The sequence below is a fragment of the Zingiber officinale genome, chromosome 9A, assembly GCF_018446385.1.
Source record: "Zingiber officinale cultivar Zhangliang chromosome 9A, Zo_v1.1, whole genome shotgun sequence".
NCBI lineage: Eukaryota > Viridiplantae > Streptophyta > Magnoliopsida > Zingiberales > Zingiberaceae > Zingiber > Zingiber officinale.
In genome coordinates this window covers 127,005,011-127,023,456 of record NC_056002.1, presented here as the reverse complement: position 1 = coordinate 127,023,456, position 18,446 = coordinate 127,005,011, and the positions used below count along the sequence as shown (strand labels likewise).

At 39.0% G+C, this 18,446-nt stretch overlaps 1 protein-coding gene across 1 annotated transcript; it reads left to right on the top strand.

Moving 5' to 3' along the window:
- The first annotated feature begins 9,241 nt into the window (after positions 1-9,241).
- On the top strand, positions 9,242-10,715 carry LOC122020878 (protein NINJA homolog 1-like). Its single transcript, XM_042578916.1, has 2 exons — positions 9,242-10,049; positions 10,190-10,715. Exons 1-2 carry the CDS (start codon positions 9,257-9,259, stop codon positions 10,594-10,596), a joined length of 1,200 nt encoding a protein of 399 aa, XP_042434850.1. The 5' UTR covers positions 9,242-9,256; the 3' UTR covers positions 10,597-10,715.
- The last annotated feature ends 7,731 nt before the right edge of the window (positions 10,716-18,446 follow it).

The following is an 18,446-nucleotide window of genomic DNA, read 5'->3' as shown; positions in this document are numbered from 1 at the left end:
TTATCAAGAATAGGACAGATCTGGACCATCCGTTGAAGATCTGGCCGATTCAACTTAATGGGGAGCAGATCTGAGCCATTGATGAAGATCCAGAAGTTTTGATCCAGATCTGAGTTCATCTAGCCATTGATCAAGCAGAATTAATCTGGGTCGTTCAATTAAGATTGGGCCGATCTGGGCCATCCAGTGATGATCTGATCGATCCGACCTACGGGAGGGTAGATCCAGACCCTAGATCAACATCAGTACATTCGGATCGGATTTTGGATGACATTTCACCGTTGATTTAGCCCGGAATCAATCTCAGCCGTCCGTTCAGATCCAGATCTGATTTAAATTGGAGAAGCTACAGTAGAATTCCTCTTTGTCGAGTCCTCCACACACTGTTTGCGTCCCGCAACGCATCTTCTTCAGATTCCGACCACCATCTCCTCTTCCCGATCTATTTTCCGGTGAATTCATCGGCGACGACGTTCTCAGTTGCTTGCGACCAGCTTCCGGCCATCTGAGCTCGTTCAAAGGTGGTCCTGCGGCGAGAATTGTGTCCGCAAACCTCTGCTTCTGCCGCTGCCGATTGTGAGGTGTTCCTCCAATCGGTGGTTCCGCTTCCATCAGTGAGCTTTGGCAGTGTTCCTCCATTGCTTCTGGACCATTTCCGACGACATTTCATCCATCATCTTCTCCACATCAGATCTAAGGTTGCAGCTCACATATTGTCAGATTTCTTGAGGTTGGCAGCTCCGATCTTCATCAGTCTCGTTTGGAGTGGTCTCCGATGGTGCTGGTAAAGGTTGAGCTGAGTGTAGCTACTGAGATTGTCTTTTCCGATTACAGTTGGAGTGTTCTCCGTTGTTTCCTTGTGTGACGGCAAGGAGAAGTTACCGAGAGAATTGGTTTGGTGTTGAGATGGTTTAGGGTTTCTTTTATGCATTCTTTTTATTGTTGGTAGATTTATTTGAATTCAGTAATCATAGTTTTCTTTTAGCTTAATTGTTTTAATTCAAATGTTTGGAGTAATTTAGTTTCAATTGATTTTAAAGTTGTTATTAATCTTGCTTTAGCTTAGGGTAAGTATTAGTGAGTAATTTAGTTTTCTGTAGTTTAATTAGCTTTAATTTCAGCAGTAGTGTAGTTTCTTATTTGCTTGCATTTCATTTGTTAGATTTAAATTCAAGCTTAAATCCCACCATTCCATTTTTATATCGAAAACCCCAAAAATAGGAATAAAAATACAATCCTAAATTACATCATACTGTTGGTTCCTCGAGAGCGATTCTGGGCTCGTTACTACAACATTATTGCGAAATTAAGGGGTTCAGTGAATATATACATTTGTACAATTTGATTAGCGGATGTGACAGATTCGCTACATCAGCATGTCGGAGTGAAAAATAAGGAATATGAGAGGGTACATGGGGGTAATACATTTGGAATGAGAAATGAGGAAGGTAAAATTATATTATATTTTATGATAGCATATGACCTTATATTAGCTAATATATTTTTTAAGAAAAGAGAAGAACACTTAGTCACGTTCAAAAGTGGGAATAATAAATCACAAATCGACTTTCTTATGGTTAGGAAGAAGAATAGAAAGATTTGTAAAGATTGCAAGGTCATCCCTAGAGAAATCTTAACTAGCCAACATAGATTAATTATGCTGGATATACACCTCAAGCATAGTATCAATAGAAAAAATATATATACGACTTCTAGAATTAAGTGGTAGAAGTTAAAGGATGAGAAGTAAAATATATTTAAAGAGAAGGTAGGAGTACAAGCATTAAGTGAAATATATGGTGATTCTATTATGAAATGGGATAAGATGGTATCAAAGTTAAAAATAGTAGCTAAGAGTGTACTCGGTAAGTCATAGGGATATGCACCACTAAGTAAGGAATCTTGGTAGTGGAATGAAAAAGTACAAGACAAAGTAAATGAAAAATGAATAACTTATAAGGAATTATATATTTGTAAGAATGAGAAAAACTTAAAAAAAATATATAATAACCAAGAAAGAAGCTAAGAAAGTACTAAATGAAGCAAAGAATGAAAATTTTGAACTATTATATCAAAAATTGAATACAAAAGAAGGGGAAGAGACATTTATATAATAGCTAAAGTGAGAGAAAGGAAGACAAAAGATCTTATTAAAATAAAATGTATTAAAGATGAATGTAATAGGGTAATAATAAATGATAAAGAAATAAAAGAAAGGTGAAAGAGGTATTTTCATTAACTTTTTAATGAAGGTTTAGGTGACCAACTTAACTTAGGTAATTTAAGCAAGTCAAATGAGTATAGACATTTAAATTTTTATCGTAGAATTCAAACTTCAGAAGTAGAACAAGCTTTAAATGGGATGTACAATGAAAAAGTCGTTGGACCAAATGATATTCCAATAGAGGTATGGAAGTGCCTTGGGAAACAAGGTATTGAATGACTTACAAAATTATTTAACATGATATTAAAAATAAAAAATATCTGATCAATGGAGGATAAGTACTCTATTTCCTTATATAAGAACAAGGGAGACGTACAAAATTGTGCAAACTATAGGGGTATTAAACTAATGAGCTATACTATGAAACTTTGAGAAAAAGTAATAGAAAAAATTAAGGAAGGAGACCATGGTGAAAAAAATTAATTTGGGTTCATACTTGAAAGGTCAACAATAGAAGTTATACATCTTCTTAGTCAATTAATTAAAAAATATCGGGAGCAAAAACAAGATCTACACATGGTATTTATTGACTTAGAAAAAGCTTATGATAGAGTCCCAAGAGAAATTATATGGAGAATTCTAAAAAAGAAATGTGTTAGCGTAACATATATTAAACTAATTAAGGATATATATGAGGACGTAATGTTGGAATGTATACTAAAAGCCTAGCTTTTGTATAAATATTTACTTAGAAATAAGAATCATATTGATCAAATTGTCTACATTTATGCTAAGTGTAGTTGTTCAATTAATTTATATTGTAGATAACATGGTGTGTGGTGTCACACACAGAAGATAATGCTATCAATTCCTTATAAATTATAAACAGTAGCTCATGACTGAGATGGAAAGGAACAAACCATTGGAATAGTCGTAGTGTGATTAGGTATTAGTTTATCTTGACTGATAAATTACACTAGTACACACTTAGTGTATTGAGCAGGACCATTTAAGGTAAGTTCTTTTTATACTGACTTAATAAAAGAACAAGACCTTAGTTATTATGGAAGTTGTGCTCTTAATCCTAATATAATAACAAACACATATATTTAGTATTTATTTCTTTGACTTATCAAAGGGTGAGATTTAGCTCGATAAATCAAAAGGTTTGATAAGTTGGGAAATGATATTACTTATAGTGTGTGTTGTTGATTATAGAAGGAAACTGTGTCTTAGAAATCTAGGTTGATAATGTCCCCAAGAGGAGCTCATACGGATTATCATGTTAACCCCTACAGGTGGACTTAGTCCGACATGATAATGAAGTTGAGTGGTACTACTCTTGGAGCTAGATATTAATTAAGTGAGTTGTCAGTAACTCATTTAATTAGTGGGCATTTTATATCTTAAACACCGGGAGACTAATACACTCATAATAAGAAGGAGCCCAAAATGTAATTTTGGATTGGTGTTGTAGTTCAATAATAATTCTTTAGTAGTATGAATTATTATTGATGAAATTAATTTGGGTGTTCGGGGCGAACACGGGAAGCTTAATTTCATCGGGAGACCAAAACCAATTTCTCCTCTCGGTCCCTATCGTAGCCTCTTAATTATAGAGTATTATACTCACTCATACCCACCTTCTTACCCATCCTAGGTGGCCGGCCAAGCTATGCTTGGAGCCCAAGCAAGGGCCGGCCACATAAAGGCTTAGATGGGATGAAGTGTGGCCAGCCCTAGCTTGAACTCAAGCTAGGTGGGTCGGCCACAATAAAATTAAAAGGATTTTATTTTTTTAAAAAAAAATTCTTATGTGGATTCCATGGTTTTAAAAGAGAGTTTAAAATTTAAATCTTTTCATTTATAGCTTTCTACAAAAGATTAAGTGAAAGGTTTGAAATTTTTCCTTATTTGTATTTGAAAGGAAGATTTTAATTTTTGATAAAACTTTCCTTTTATGAAACCATGTTCATGATTTTAAAAGAGAGTTTTAAAATTAAATTTTTTTCTTTTATAGTTTCTACAAAAGATTAAGAAAATATTTGATATCTTTCTTATTTGTAGATTGAAAGAAGATTTTAATTTTAGAGAAAACTTTTCTTTTTTGTAAATCATCCACATGTTTTGATTGAGAGATTTTAATTTATAAAAGTTTCTTTTTATAACCAACCACGAAAGAAATTTTTTAAGAGAAATTTTTATTTTAAAAATTTCCGGAAACAAATTAGAAAGTTTTAATTTTGTCTTAAAACTTTCCTTGCTTGAAGGATGAGAGGTGGCCGACCACATTGATTAAGGAAAGGAAATTGTTTAAATTTTTTTTCCAATGGCAAAGAGAATAAGGAAGTTTTTATAAAACTTTCCTTATTTGCCAAGACCAAGGAATATAAAAGAGAGGGTAGAGGTGTCTCACCTCACAACTTATGTTCTAGTTTTCCTCTTCTATTTCTTTGGTTGGTGGCCGACCCTTCTCATCTTCTTCCTCTCCTCCTTTTCTTCTTTATTGGTGGCTAGCGGCATCAACTCTCAAGGAGCTTGTTGGTAGCCGGATTTTGCTTGGAGAAGGAGAGAAAGGAGGTTTTGTTTCTAGTATCCCTTGGAGCTTGGTGATGTGGCCGAACCTCATCTATTCTTGGAATACTTGTGGTGGTCGAAACTGTTGGAACCCCAAGGTTGTTTTGGTGTGATCAACAAGTTAAGTTAGGTCCTGCGTTGTTTCTAACCTTGTGTCTAAGTGTGCAGGAGCTTAGGAGCACAGGTACTCGAGCGGAAGACGCAGCTAGCGAGAAGGACGGCACGTTGTGCGTCCGAGGGACGAGGTGCTGCGGAAGAGTACACCGGCGGACGAGAAGGAAGTGCGCGCGGTGGTTCCGAGGTACGAAAGCCGGAGCGGAAGATTGCTCGGGGAGCAAGAGACACAGCTAGCGCGAAGGTCGGCACGGGGTGCGACCGAGGGACGAAGTCTGCGGATGAGTACGCTGGTGGACGAGAAGGGACACGCGGTAATTCCGAGGGACGAGAAGCCGGAGGGAAGCACGCTCGAGAAGACCGAAAGATGGGTTCGGGTGAGCCCTATTCCGGATGTCAGAGATCACCCAAGCAAGCGGAGCCGGAGCAGAAAGACCCGGACCAGAGGCGAGCTGAACCAGAGAAGAGAGCACGGACCAAAAGTCAACTGGGTTGACTTTTGGCTCCGGGGTGCCCGGAACTATCCGGGGCGCCCGGAGCTGTCCGGGGCGCCCGGAAGGGACTTTTTGACAGGATCGAGCTTTGACTCGATCCAACCGTTGGGGGATAAATTTTATCCCCCCAGGGCGCCCGGAACACATTCAGGCGCCCCGACCAAGGCTATAAATATAGCCTTGGTCCAGAAGCTTTTTCAACAATCACGCTCATTCTATTTCCAAGCACTTGTATGCTTTAGTTGTAGTTAAGCTTCTGTTTTCTGTGCCTAAACGCTGTAAGAGGCTTCTCCGCCTGAAGGAGTTTTTGAGCTTAATCTTCCTTGGATTAACAACCACATCGGTTGTAACCAAGTAAACATCTGGTGCCTCGTTTTTACTTTTATGCTTTTATTTATCTGCTTAATTTCATTGTACAAGTGTTAGCTTAATCGTTCGAGAAAGGGTTGTCTGTTTTTAATTGACAGGTTATTTACCAACCCCTCTAGCCGGCCCAACGGTAGAGAAAATTATATATTTGTCATGAATTTAAATTATAAATTTAAATATTCATTAAAAATTAAATTATATATTTAGAGAAAATTATAATATTTTTTTAAAAATTTATAATTTTATTCTAATAAATAAATTTAATATATTTGTCTATATGTTTTATAAGTAGAGTGTAAAATCTATAAATTTAATATCAAAATTATTATCATTAGCGGAATATTGTGAAGCTTGAGCTTGGTTTGTTTATCTTAACGAACCTCATTAAACGAGCTTTATCGAATCGAGTTTTGAATAGCTCATGAGTGGCTTAGTTCATTTACACCCTTAAAGACACAATATCATGGTGCATGTTATTTGCATATGATATTATTTTGGTAGAGTTGCCCAAAACCGAGAGCTTTAGATATTCAGGATCATTTTAATAAAAAGATAGAGGGATTGAAAGAGATGTCTTACATAGGATACAAGCAGGATGATTGAAATTGAGGAGAACGTCAGGTGTTTTATGTGACCTTAAAGTGCCTCTAAAACTTAAAAGAAAATTCTACAAAATTATAGTTAGATCTGCTATGTTATATGAAGCTGCATGTTGGTCTATGACTCGAGTATATAAGTAAAAGATAAGAGTTGCAGAGATGAGGATGTTAAGATGGATGTGTGGACATACAAGAATTGACAGAATAAGAAATGAGAGCATTAAAGAGAAAGTCTGAATTGCATCTATTGAGGGAAAACTCTGAGAGATACGTTTAAGATGGTATGAGCATGTACTTAGACGATCAATAAATGCTCCAGTTAAGTGATGTGAAACTACATCAAATACACATATTAAACGAGGAAGGGGAAGACTGAAAAAAAACTTAATTAGTAATCATAAAATAAAATAAAATTTATTTAAGTATAGATGATATAATAAAAAATATAGTTTAATAGTGTAAAAGGATCTATATAGTCGATCCTATTTAACAAATAAGATTGGATTATTATTATTATTATTATTATTATTATTATTATTATTATTATTATTATGGATGATTTAACATTTGAATATCGGCTAGAAACGAACTAATTTAAGGATACCAGTTGCTACACTGGGCCTAGAGAAAAAAAACTGGTACATGCAATTAAAAATAAGGTTTAAGAATAAAAACATAATATGATGACCTCATTAGATAAAAGACTATGTAATGAATCTTCAAAATCAAATACAGTTTACTAGAACTTACGAAGTATATATCAAGAGCTATGGACAGATATAATTATATCGAAATTGATTTTCTATTGATTTACATGTCTCATTGTAATCTATCTAAAGTGATAAATTTACATCACTATGTTGATTCATTTTATAATATTATTAATATATAATTTTAAAAGTTAAATAATCATTTTTCAGAGTTAGGTACAGAGTTACTCAGTGTAATTTGGTTGTGCCCGTGAAATTTGTTTTTGACTTTAGAAGGGAAATAATTAATACAATTAATTGAATTTTATCCATAAGATTTTTTAAGATTTAATCTCATCCTATTGATGATCAATTTGAAAAAAAAAATTATAAGATAATTATTTTATGATGTTTTATGATTTTTTTCTTTATTAATTATATTATATTATTGTATATAGGATTGCAAACCAACCAAATCGAGTCCAATAATATTAAAATATTAATATTTAGGTTTGAATTCGAAAAATATTTGCGACATTAAAGCTCTAAAATATAAATAATTTTGGTTTGAGCTTGAGAGTATATGTAGGGATGACAATTTTCCTCATGGGTTCGAGGTCTCATAGGGAAAATTTGAAACGAGGATGGAGATTCTCGATTTTTTTAAGGATGGGACAGGTTTAAGGCGGATATGAAAATACTATCCACATTCTCGAACTCGTCCCGAATATTATTATTATGAATATTAATAAATAATAATAAGATTTTTTTTAAAAAGTATTAATAATAGTGTTAATATTAATATTAAAATTTTTGAAAATATTAATAATATTATTATTAATATTGATATTAATATTATCATTAATAATAATCATAAAATAATAATAATAATTAAATATGATGATGGGACGGAGATGGGGACAGGAATGGGGATTTGATTCTCGTGGGTTTGGATTCGGGGAATCACCGAATCTGAAAAAATGAAGATGGGATGGGATGGAGATGGCAAAGCCACCCCCGCCCACCCTATCGTCATCCTTAAGTATATGTGGTATTCAAACCTTGATTCGAGTATAATCGGACTATAATTTAAAATGATTTAAATTTTAATTCGATTTAAATTATTCAGATCTTAAATTTAAGCATATTTAAATTAAAATTGTATGAAAATTTAGAGTTTGAACTTCAACTTGTAAGTAAATAATCAAATAAAATATTATTAGTTCAAATTTGACTAGAGAAAAATATTAAACATGAGTAAGAAAATCGGCTCAAAAAGACCACGAACATGTTCGATTCATTTTCACCCTAATTGCCTATACTGAATCAAGATCTAGGTCCACCCTGATTAGAGGTCATCCTATATTAGCATTGGGTGCATTTTCTCTTGCTAAATTTTTGTAACCTAAGTGACCAAGAAAAATATTATTCAAGAACTTTAAGAACTTTCTATTTTTTATTAACTTTTAATGTTTTATCACATTTAGTATGTACTTTTAACTTTATTATAATATATACATTAACACATAATTTTTTTTTATTCAATTAACATGTTAATTGACGTCGCTAGAGTAAAAAAAAAAAACTAGTATTTTAAATTAACTAATAAAATTATCTTATACTTTTACACGTAATTTTTGTGCTCATTATCTTTTAATTTTCCTGATCGCTTCTTTGGCTTCTAATTTGCGACACGTGTAGCGGTACAAACCCAGTCAAAGCTCCTTCCATGTGCCCCACCCGGACCAATCAAATGCTGGCGCCGACTCCTATCTTGCCCACGCGTCCACTCACCGTGATCGTACAGCAGCCGAGGCTCCTCCTCCACACGTGGCTCCGTGACCGTTGGATGTCCCTCGCCAGAACACCCACCGGGGTCCACGTGTTGAGCCACGCACCCAGCGTTCCTCTCCCTCCGCCACGCGTCCTCCTCGCATTGAAACTACTTGCCCTTTCCATCGCAGCATTCGGCACCCTTCCCCCGTACTAGTCACCGGTCCATCATTACGCCACGTCGTAGGGGTCAGAACACTTCTATCGCCCAATAGCCTGCGTGGCGGCCGCGCGGGAGCCCACCAGATGGAGCGGAGGCCGGAGGCCGTTACGTGACGTAGCGGCACGAGAGGGGCGGGCGCGCCAGCGGAACGCCGCTCTCGGGAGAGTCCGGACACGTGGGCGGCCTGCGAGCCCAAGGAATCCTCGGACCACGAACACGTGGCGATCGTTCTGGTCGCACGGTCGGGTTTATTTATGCGGTCCTTTTCGCTACGGAGCTCCCACGGAGCGTTGCTTCAAATTAAGAAGAGGAGGCAGGCGGAAGAGGCGGAGGCGGCGGCGGCGGCAGCGGCGGCGATGAAGGCAATGGAGGAGTTATTCCGCCCGATCGCGGAGGAAGAGGAGGAGGACGACGCCGCAAGCCTGGATCTCACTCTCAGACTCTCCGTCGGCGGGGGCGTCGGGAAGAAGAGCTCGAAGCCGAGAGCCGATGACCACGACGGCGACCGAGGACGCGTGAAGGATGGGGCCGAAGGGCTCCGTAGAGATGGGGGATTCGCCCGCGCCGAACTGCCATCGACGGAAGACCGCTCGTCGCTGGCTCGAATGATGCTGCTATTGAGGGCGCGGGATCGGGCGGCGAAGGAGGAAGAGGCGTCGTCCGGTGGTGCTAGGCGATCGGCGGCGAGTCCCAAAGACGGGGGCGGCGGCATTTCCCTCCACGGTGCTGCCTCAATCCCTAACTCTAACCCTAGACACAATCGCATCGGCCAGCATCATTCGCTCCCTATTGTGTACCCTTACCACCGAGTCCACTATGTGCCGGTGCCGAACGGGATCCAGTTCCCGTACGTGATGCCTTTCTCGAACCTGAATATGCTCCGGCCGGTGGCCGCCCACGGTCTCCCTTTTCAGGCAAATCCAAAAGCTCCTTCTAGTAGCGGGTTGAATGGAGGTAAAGGCCTTAACACTGGTACTCCGGCGAAGACGGATTCAACAGCGAGTAGCTCGTCTTCCCTGTCGAATCATCAAAGCGGATCCGTTCGAGGTATTGAAATCGTCCCCTTTCGAATTCTCTGTTTTGCCCCTCTTCGATTAGCTAGAATTTGCATTTTGATCGATCTTTGCATCGAAATGTTCTTGCAATTGAATCCGAACAAAAGAATTAAAAAACCTTGTACGTTTCAGGCGGCGGTAGCACCTCCAGTGGCGACTCGAGGAAGCAGGCAATCCCAGAAAAAGCAGAGCAATCCACAGCCAACATGCTGGTTCCGACCGACGACGCACAGCCCGGCGTGAAGTCGAACACCAAGTCACCGGAGCGCAAGGCCTCCGTGAGCAAGACCTCTGCTTCCCGAACCGCTGGGACTCCGCCTCCGCCGCCGCGGCGAATGCCGCTCGTCTCGGCCACCGGCGACGGCCCCAACGGGAAAACCATCACTGGCTTCTTGCACAGTTACACGAATTCAGAGGTGCGGATCCTGTGCGTCTGCCACGGGATCTCCCTAACGCCGGCGGAGTTCGTGGGGCACGCTGGGGCCACCGACGTCTCGCAGCCATTGAAGCAGATCGTTGTGGTCGGAGACTCAAGTTGACGAATAGCTAGCTTGCTTTTGGTAGTGTTTTAGGAAGGAGGGAATGTCTAGCGTGACATGTGATGTAGTAGGCCTGTGAATCTTCCTTGGGATATATAATATATTCCACGAAAATCTTGTTTCTTCTGTCGTTTTCTTCGTGAAAGGCAAACAATTTGTTTTTATATAGTATTAAAATCTCGTTTCCGATTAATCGGGAGGGATCGATCAGATCTTACCTAAATTTTTTACCGATTCTTACAATAAATTGAATAAATTTGAAAGTGTAAGCGGTAATTCATACAATGGTCCAGCCCAGGGATACTAATGATTCAAGTTCAAATCCTGAGTGCATGAGGAGGTCAAGATGGACTTACCACGGCATCATATCCCGGGATAAAAAAAAAATGTGCTCTTTATCAAGTGGAAATGATTGAGATGACGAACATAAAGGTTCGAAAAGGATCAAAATGGTAAAAGATTCCGATCAAGTGACTGACTAAAAATGATTTATTCGTTGGAAAATGTAAGAAAGGATTTAAAATTGTAATAGATTCCAATCAAGTGACTGTTACTCTAAATGGTTAGAACAGGTTACTTTGTCGAGTTTACTTCTTGTGTTCAGTTGAAGAATAAATTAAAATCAAATAAATAAAAAAAATTGAATAAATTGAATTCATCGATTTTTTTTTGCAAAAATAAAAGAAATCGAATTGATAAAATATTGATTAATAGTTTGCTTAACTCTTTGCGCAATTTCGTAATGTTCCACACTAACGATTCAAGGTTGTAACATAGTTGACGTTGAATCTAAAGAATCCACTGCAGGATAAATACCTTTGGCAAGAGGACAAGGGGACTGAGATTGCTGTCGGCGGCGGTCTCATCGATAGCGAGAGCAACAAGTGTTTATCCCGGGTAGCTTCTGGAGTATGCAAACTGATCGTCGAGGCTAGTGTTCGACACTATCTCCGTAAACGATATTGCTCCGCTACGATGCTTAACGGATTGTTGCAATTCGTTCCCAAGATACAACGACGACGAACGTCTAATCGTAGCACTCCGACTTCTGAGACCAGCGAACCTTCTAGTACACTCCGACTTCTGAGACCAGCGAACCTTTTAGTAGACTTCTTGGACTCTTGAATGCACAAGATGAGATGAATGCTTGAGGAAGAGAAGAGAGGATTGAGTCTATATTCCATCATCTGGAGGGTTCTATTTATACTGAAAGAAGAGGTTGAGTGTCCTTTGGGTGAGTGGATGTGTTCTTTGGGCTGGATCGATCTAGATCATCCATTCTGAAGGGTTGTAACCCTTCTCCAAGCCCACTTCAATCTCATCCATCAGATCTGAGGAGTTGTGACCCTCAGATCCCGCCTATTGTCATCGGCCATCGGATCTGGATCCATTGATTCGATGCTTCAGATCAAGTTTCATCCCAAGCCGTCAGATCGTTACGTGCAAAGTGTGCCTACAAAGCGCCCATTGCGCACGTGGCGGGTGGTGGGATCACAGGTGCGAGCACCTACTCGCCCTGGGCTAAAGGAGCATCTGTCCTTTTATTTTTGTGTTAACTCTATTAACACATCTTCATTAATAAGTAGAGAATACACATCGAGAATTTCCGATGTGGGACTATTCTCCCATGCACTTTATTAATGAATAATAAATGTTATTTTGGACCGACTTTAAACATTAATTTCTCATTCACCCTTAATCGGTTTTGAGCAAATTAATAGTCTAAATCTATCTACGCGAATCGTAGATTTCAATTTTGAAGTCAATTACGACTTTCAACAATTGATGACTTCCTTCCTCAAAATCGTTTTGGTCCATTTAAGGCCCCAATATCCAACAATCACCCACATGAATGAAAATTAATGCAATGCGTGTATGCATGCTGACACTTTACAAGAGTCCAATCGATAAGTCACTGTATCGGGAGAGGTAGCTTGTGGCTTTGAACCTTCCGTAGTGAAATGCTATCAAGTATACTAGGCTGCGCAGTGAACTGCTCAGCTGTTGGTGTATACTTAGACAATAACACCCACACATAGATCTATCTCACCTACTTTAGGTTCTCATGGTTGGTTCCGTTTCGGCCATGGATACCATCTTGGATTCATGAGTGTTTCATTAAAGCGGCCTGTCTTCATACTCACATAGGTGACACTTCTATCAAGAGTATCCTACCATACTCCACCTTATCAGGTATAGAAGTCACTAAAAGCATAAGCTTAACCTCACTACATGAGGTAGGGCAGCATAAATTCATCCTAGGATTGGGATAGAGATAAACTATCTAATGTACTGGACCACAACTTCTGTAACTTCGTTGTCCCATTGAACCAAGATCTTGGGATCTCCAGTCAACAAGGTTGGGTTACCGCTACAGTCGTTTTCAGTTATAGATTTTTAATCCCATTCCTCTTGATGAGCAGTATACTTGATCTCGACTCAACCCCTTCGTTAGAGGATCTGCCAAATTATCTTTGGACTTAACATAGTCGATTGCAATCACTCCATTCGAGATCAACTGCCTAATGGTATTATGTATACGACGTATATGTCGTGACTTCCCATTATACATATTACTCTATGCCCTTCCAATCGCCGATTGACTATCACAGTGGATTAGTACGGCAGGCACAGGTTTCATCCAGCTCGGAATATCTTCCAAGAAATTCTGCAGCCATTCAGCTTCCTCAGCTGCTTTGTCTAGTGCTATAAACTCGGATTCCATAGTTGACCGAGCAATGCAAGTCTTCTTAGTGGATTTCCAAGATACTGCTCCCCCACCGATCGTGAATACATATCCACTAGTGGATTTGGAGTCTTTTGTATCTGATATCCAATTAGCATCACAATATCCTTCCAACACAGCGGGATATTTTCCATAATATAATACATAGTTCATAGTATATTTCAAATATCTGAGAACTCGCATCAATGCTTTCCAATGGGTGTCATTTGGATTACTCGTAAAACGACTCAGTTTGTTGACCGTACAGGCAATATCCGGACGTGTGCAGTGTGTGAGATACATAAAACTGCCTATTATCCGAGAATATTCCAACTGCGATATGGTCTCACCATGGTTTTTCGCTAAGTGTTGACTTAGATCCATAAGTGTTTTCACTGTAGAGAGATCGTGCGCATTGAATTTTTTCAATACAGATTCTACATAATAGGATTGTGTTAAAACTATCCCTTCTGATGTCCTGAAAATTTTAATTCCCAATATAACATCTGCTTGACCCATATCTTTCATATCAAAGTTTATGGTCAACATTTTCTTTGTAGTCATGATTACATCATGATTACTACCCATTATTAGCATGTCGTCTACGTATAGACAGACAATTACATAGCCTTCATGTGTGTTTTTGACATAAATGCATTTGTCACATTCATTTATTCTGAATTCGTTTGACAGCATTACTTTGTCAAATTTTTCGTGCCATTGTTTAGGCGCTTGCTTAAGTCCGTACAACGACTTAACAAGTCGACACACCTTTTTCTCATTTTCAGGAGCCATGAACCCTTCGGGTTGCTCCATATAAATTTCTTCTTCCAACTCACCATTTAAGAACGCAGTCTTAACATCCATTTGATGTATTTCAAGGTCATACAGTGCTGCAATGGCTATTAGCACTCATATGGACGTAATCCTTGTCACCGGTGAGTATGTATCGAAGTAATTAAGGCCTTCCTCTTGCTTGTACCCCTTGGCTACAAGTCTGGCCTTATACTTGTCAATTGATCCATCAGCTTTATACTTACGTTTTAGTATCCACTTACAACCTAATGGTTTATTACCAGAAGGAAGGTCTACTAATTCCCAAGTATGATTATTCATGATAGACTCAATTTCACTATTGACAGCTTCTTTTCACATTGGAGCATCGGGTCTAGAGAGAGCTTCACTTAATGTTCTTAGTTCTATTTCTGACATGAAAGTCATGAAATCTGGCCCGAACGATTTCTCAACTCTAGCCCATTTGCTACGACGTGGCTCTTCACTTTGATCGTCAATAATCCTTTTATAACAGCTAAGTTCGGTAACGTCATTTTTGTTTGAACTTCCGTTGTTATCACTTTCAACGTTTCCCTTTTTATTTGGGAATACGTTTTCAAAGAATATCGCATTCCGAGATTCTATGGTTGTTCCCACATGTATATCAGGAATGTCTGATTTGTGAACTAGGAAACGATATGCACTACTATTATGGGCATATCCGACAAATACCGCATCGAACGTTTTAGGTCCGATCTTTACTTGCTTTGGTTTAGGTACTTCGACCTTTGCCAAGCACCCCCACACTTTCAGGTATTTGTACGATGGCTCGCGGCCTTTCCATAGTTCATATGGAGTTTTATCATTTTTCTTATGAGGGATTCTGTTGAGAATGTGATTTGCCGATAATATTGCTTCCCCCCACAAGTTTTGAGGTAAGCCTGAATTTATCAACAAGGCATTCATCATTTCTTTTAGTGTCCGATTTTTACGTTCGGCAACACCGTTTGATTGAGGTGAGTAAGGCGCCGTTGTTTGATGGATAATGCCAGATTCTGTACAAAATTCATCAAACGGTGCACCATATTCTCCACCTCTATCGCTTCGAATTATTTTAATTCGTTTGTCAAGTTGGTTTTCAACTTCTGTTTTATAGGTTCTGAACGCCTCTAGGGCTTCGTCTTTACTTCTTAAAAGAAAGACATAACAGAACTTTGTGCAGTCATCGATAAAAGTAATAAAATATTTTTTACCTCTCTAGTTTGCACAAATTTCAAGTCACATAGATCACTATGTATTAACTCTAGAGGAGTTGTTGTCCTTTCCACCGAATGAAAAGGTAGTTTCGTCATTTTCGCTTCCACGCACACTTCACATTCGTGTGTTTCGTCAACATTGACGTTTGATAATAAATTTAATTTGACGAGACGTTTGAGAGTATTATTATGCACATGTCCGAGTCGATCATGCCATAAATTAAAACATTCAACAACATAGCTGGAAGCATTTATTTTATTACCATCAAAATTTTGGAGTACAGGCATTACAACCATTTTGAATAGACCCTTTTCTAGGTACCCCTTTCCTACGAAGACACCATTCTTCGTAAGTACAAAGTTGTCTGACTGGAACACTAGCCTAAATCCGGCCTTGACCAATGCCGCTCCAGAAACTAGGTTCTTACTGATGTCGGGAACATGGAGTACATCAATGAGTGTTAGCTCCTTTCCGGACGTCATTTTCAGAACAACCTTTCCGAGTCCAACAATTGACGACGTCGTGGAATTACCCATATAGAGCTTCCTGCTATTTATCGGAGTATACTTAGAGAACATCGCCTTATCGGAACAGATATGACGAGTTGCTCCAGTATCAATGAACCACTGCTTCGGGTTGGTATCCACCAAGTTGGCTTCAAATACAACCGCAGTGAGATCCAAGTCCTCAAGAGAGGTTGCGACATGATTCACAGCATCCTTTGGCCCCTTGGTTGGCTTCTTTGGGCGTTTGCAGTCCTTGGACAGGTGTCCTGCCTTTCCACAGTTGTAGCAGGAGCCTTTGAACTTCTTTGCTTGAGCCTTCTTTTTGAACTGCTTCGGCTTTTTAGCGTTCGACTCGACCAGGTTGGACATTTCGTCTATAGTCCGCTTGGTTCCTCTGGAGTCGGATAACTTTCGATTATCCTCCTCTATTCGTAGCCTCAGGATCAGGTCTTGCAGCCCTATCTCCTTTTGCTTGTGCTTTAGGTAATTCTTGAAATCCTTCCATGACGGAGGGAGCTTCTCAATTACCGCAGCAACTGCGAATGTCTCGTTCAGCTTCATGCCTTCGGCGTTCAGATCATGCAGTATTAATTGTATATCTTAGACTTGAGATGAGACGCTTTTTGAGTCCACCATCTTGAAATCCAGAAACCGACCGACGATGAATTTCTTCAATCCAGCATTTTCGGTCTTGTATTTCTTTTCAAGGGATTCCCACAAAGATTTTGCCGTATCCAGAGAACAATATACGTTATATAACGTGTTGTCTAAGGCGTTGAGTATATAATTGCGGCACAGAAAATCTCCGTGAGACCACGCATCGCTAGCAGCCTTACTACCTTCCGTAGCGGCTGGCGTGTCTTCGTGCAAAAATCGTACAAGGTTTAGCGTTGTTAGATAAAACAACATCTTCTGCTGCCATCTTTTGAAGTCGGTTCCAGTGAATTTCTCCGGCTTTTCTCCGTGACGAATGGTTGTCGGAATGACGGTCGGAACGGTCGTCGAAATGTCGTTGGTAGCCATATCAGTTTGCACGCAATATCGTTTACGACTGTTTATCCCGGGTAGCTTCTGGAGTATGCAAATTGATCGTCGAGGCTAGTGTTCGACACTTTCTCCATAAACGACGAACGTCTCGAAATCGTAGCACTCCGACTTTCGAGACCAGCGAACCTTGTAGCAGACTTCTTGGACTCTTGAATGCACAAGATGAGATGAATGCTTGAGGAGAGAAGAGAGGATTGAGTCTATATTCCATCATCTGGAGGGTTCTATTTATACTGAAAGAAGAGGTTGAGTGTCCTTTGGGTGAGTGGATGTGTTCTTTGGGCTGGATCGATCTAGATCATCTATTCTGAAGGGTTGTAACCCTTCTCCAAGCCCACTTCAATCTCATCCATCAGATCTGAGGAGTTGTGACCCTCAGATCCCGCCTATTGTCATCGGCCATCGGATCTGGATCCATTGATTCGATGCTTCAGATCAAGTCTCATCCCAAGCCGTCAGATCGTTACGTGCGAAGTGCAAAGTGCGCCTACAAAGAGTCTATTGCGCACGTGCGCACGTGGCGGGTGGCGGGCTCACAGGTGCGAGCACCTACTCGCCCTGGGCTAAGGGAGCACTTGTTCTTTTATTTTTGTGTTAACTCCATTAACACATCTTCATTAATAAGTAGAGAATACACATCGAGAATTTCCGATGTGGGACTATTCTCCCATGCACTTTATTAATGAATAATAAATGTTATTTTGGGCCGACTTTAAACATTAATTTCTCATTCATCCTTAATCGGTTTTGAGCAAATTAATAGTCTAAATCTATCTATGCGAATCGTAGATTTCAATTTTGAAGTCAATTATGACTTTCAACAATTGATGACTTCCTTTCTCAAAATCGTTTTGGTCAATTTAAGACCTCAATATCCAACAACAAGTAGGGAGGGAGGGACTTTGGCAAGAGCTTGGGGAGGAGAGGATGAGATTAGGAAGGAAGTCGGAAGAGGGGAGGCCGATGAACAAAATTACGAGGAATTAGGATTTTAATTTTTAAAATCTCATTCAGTTCGATTTAATCAGTTTAATTGACTTCGGAATATAAAATCGAAATCAAACTGATTAAACTGACATGACTGTTTTTAAAAATTAATTTTTAAATTTACTAAATCAAACTTTTTATTTTACATCGATTAATTCGATTTAGCTGATTTTTTTTTACTCACCCCTAATTACAACATCTCTATCTATTACTATAGAGTTAAAGTAGATTCTTTCAATGAAAGCTATAAGTCTATTGGTAAATTGTTGGTGTAAAGACTTGCTAATTTAAATACATTGTTAAACACTAAAATATCACAATTAAAACTAATCATAAGGGAGGAACCATAATTTTCTAAGAATAATCACCCAAAGTCTTTAACAAGTTATATAATATTAGAAATCAAAACTTATTCAGCAAACTGCTCAAATTGGTTTTGTCTAATTGAATCAGATTGAGCTTGTTCATCTACTAGTACCTAAAATTAGAGTTCTTTATCTTGCTTAAAATTGCCCAATAAAATAAAATAGAACCGATTTAACTTAAAATTTAAT

Coding starts and splice junctions, on each gene's coding strand:
- LOC122020878 (XM_042578916.1), top strand. CDS start 9,257: ATGCGGTCCTTTTCGCTACGGAGCTCCCACGGAGCGTTGCTTCAAATT. Junction 10,050..10,189: donor TCAAAGCGGATCCGTTCGAG/GTATTGAAATCG, acceptor TGTACGTTTCAG/GCGGCGGTAGCACCTCCAGT.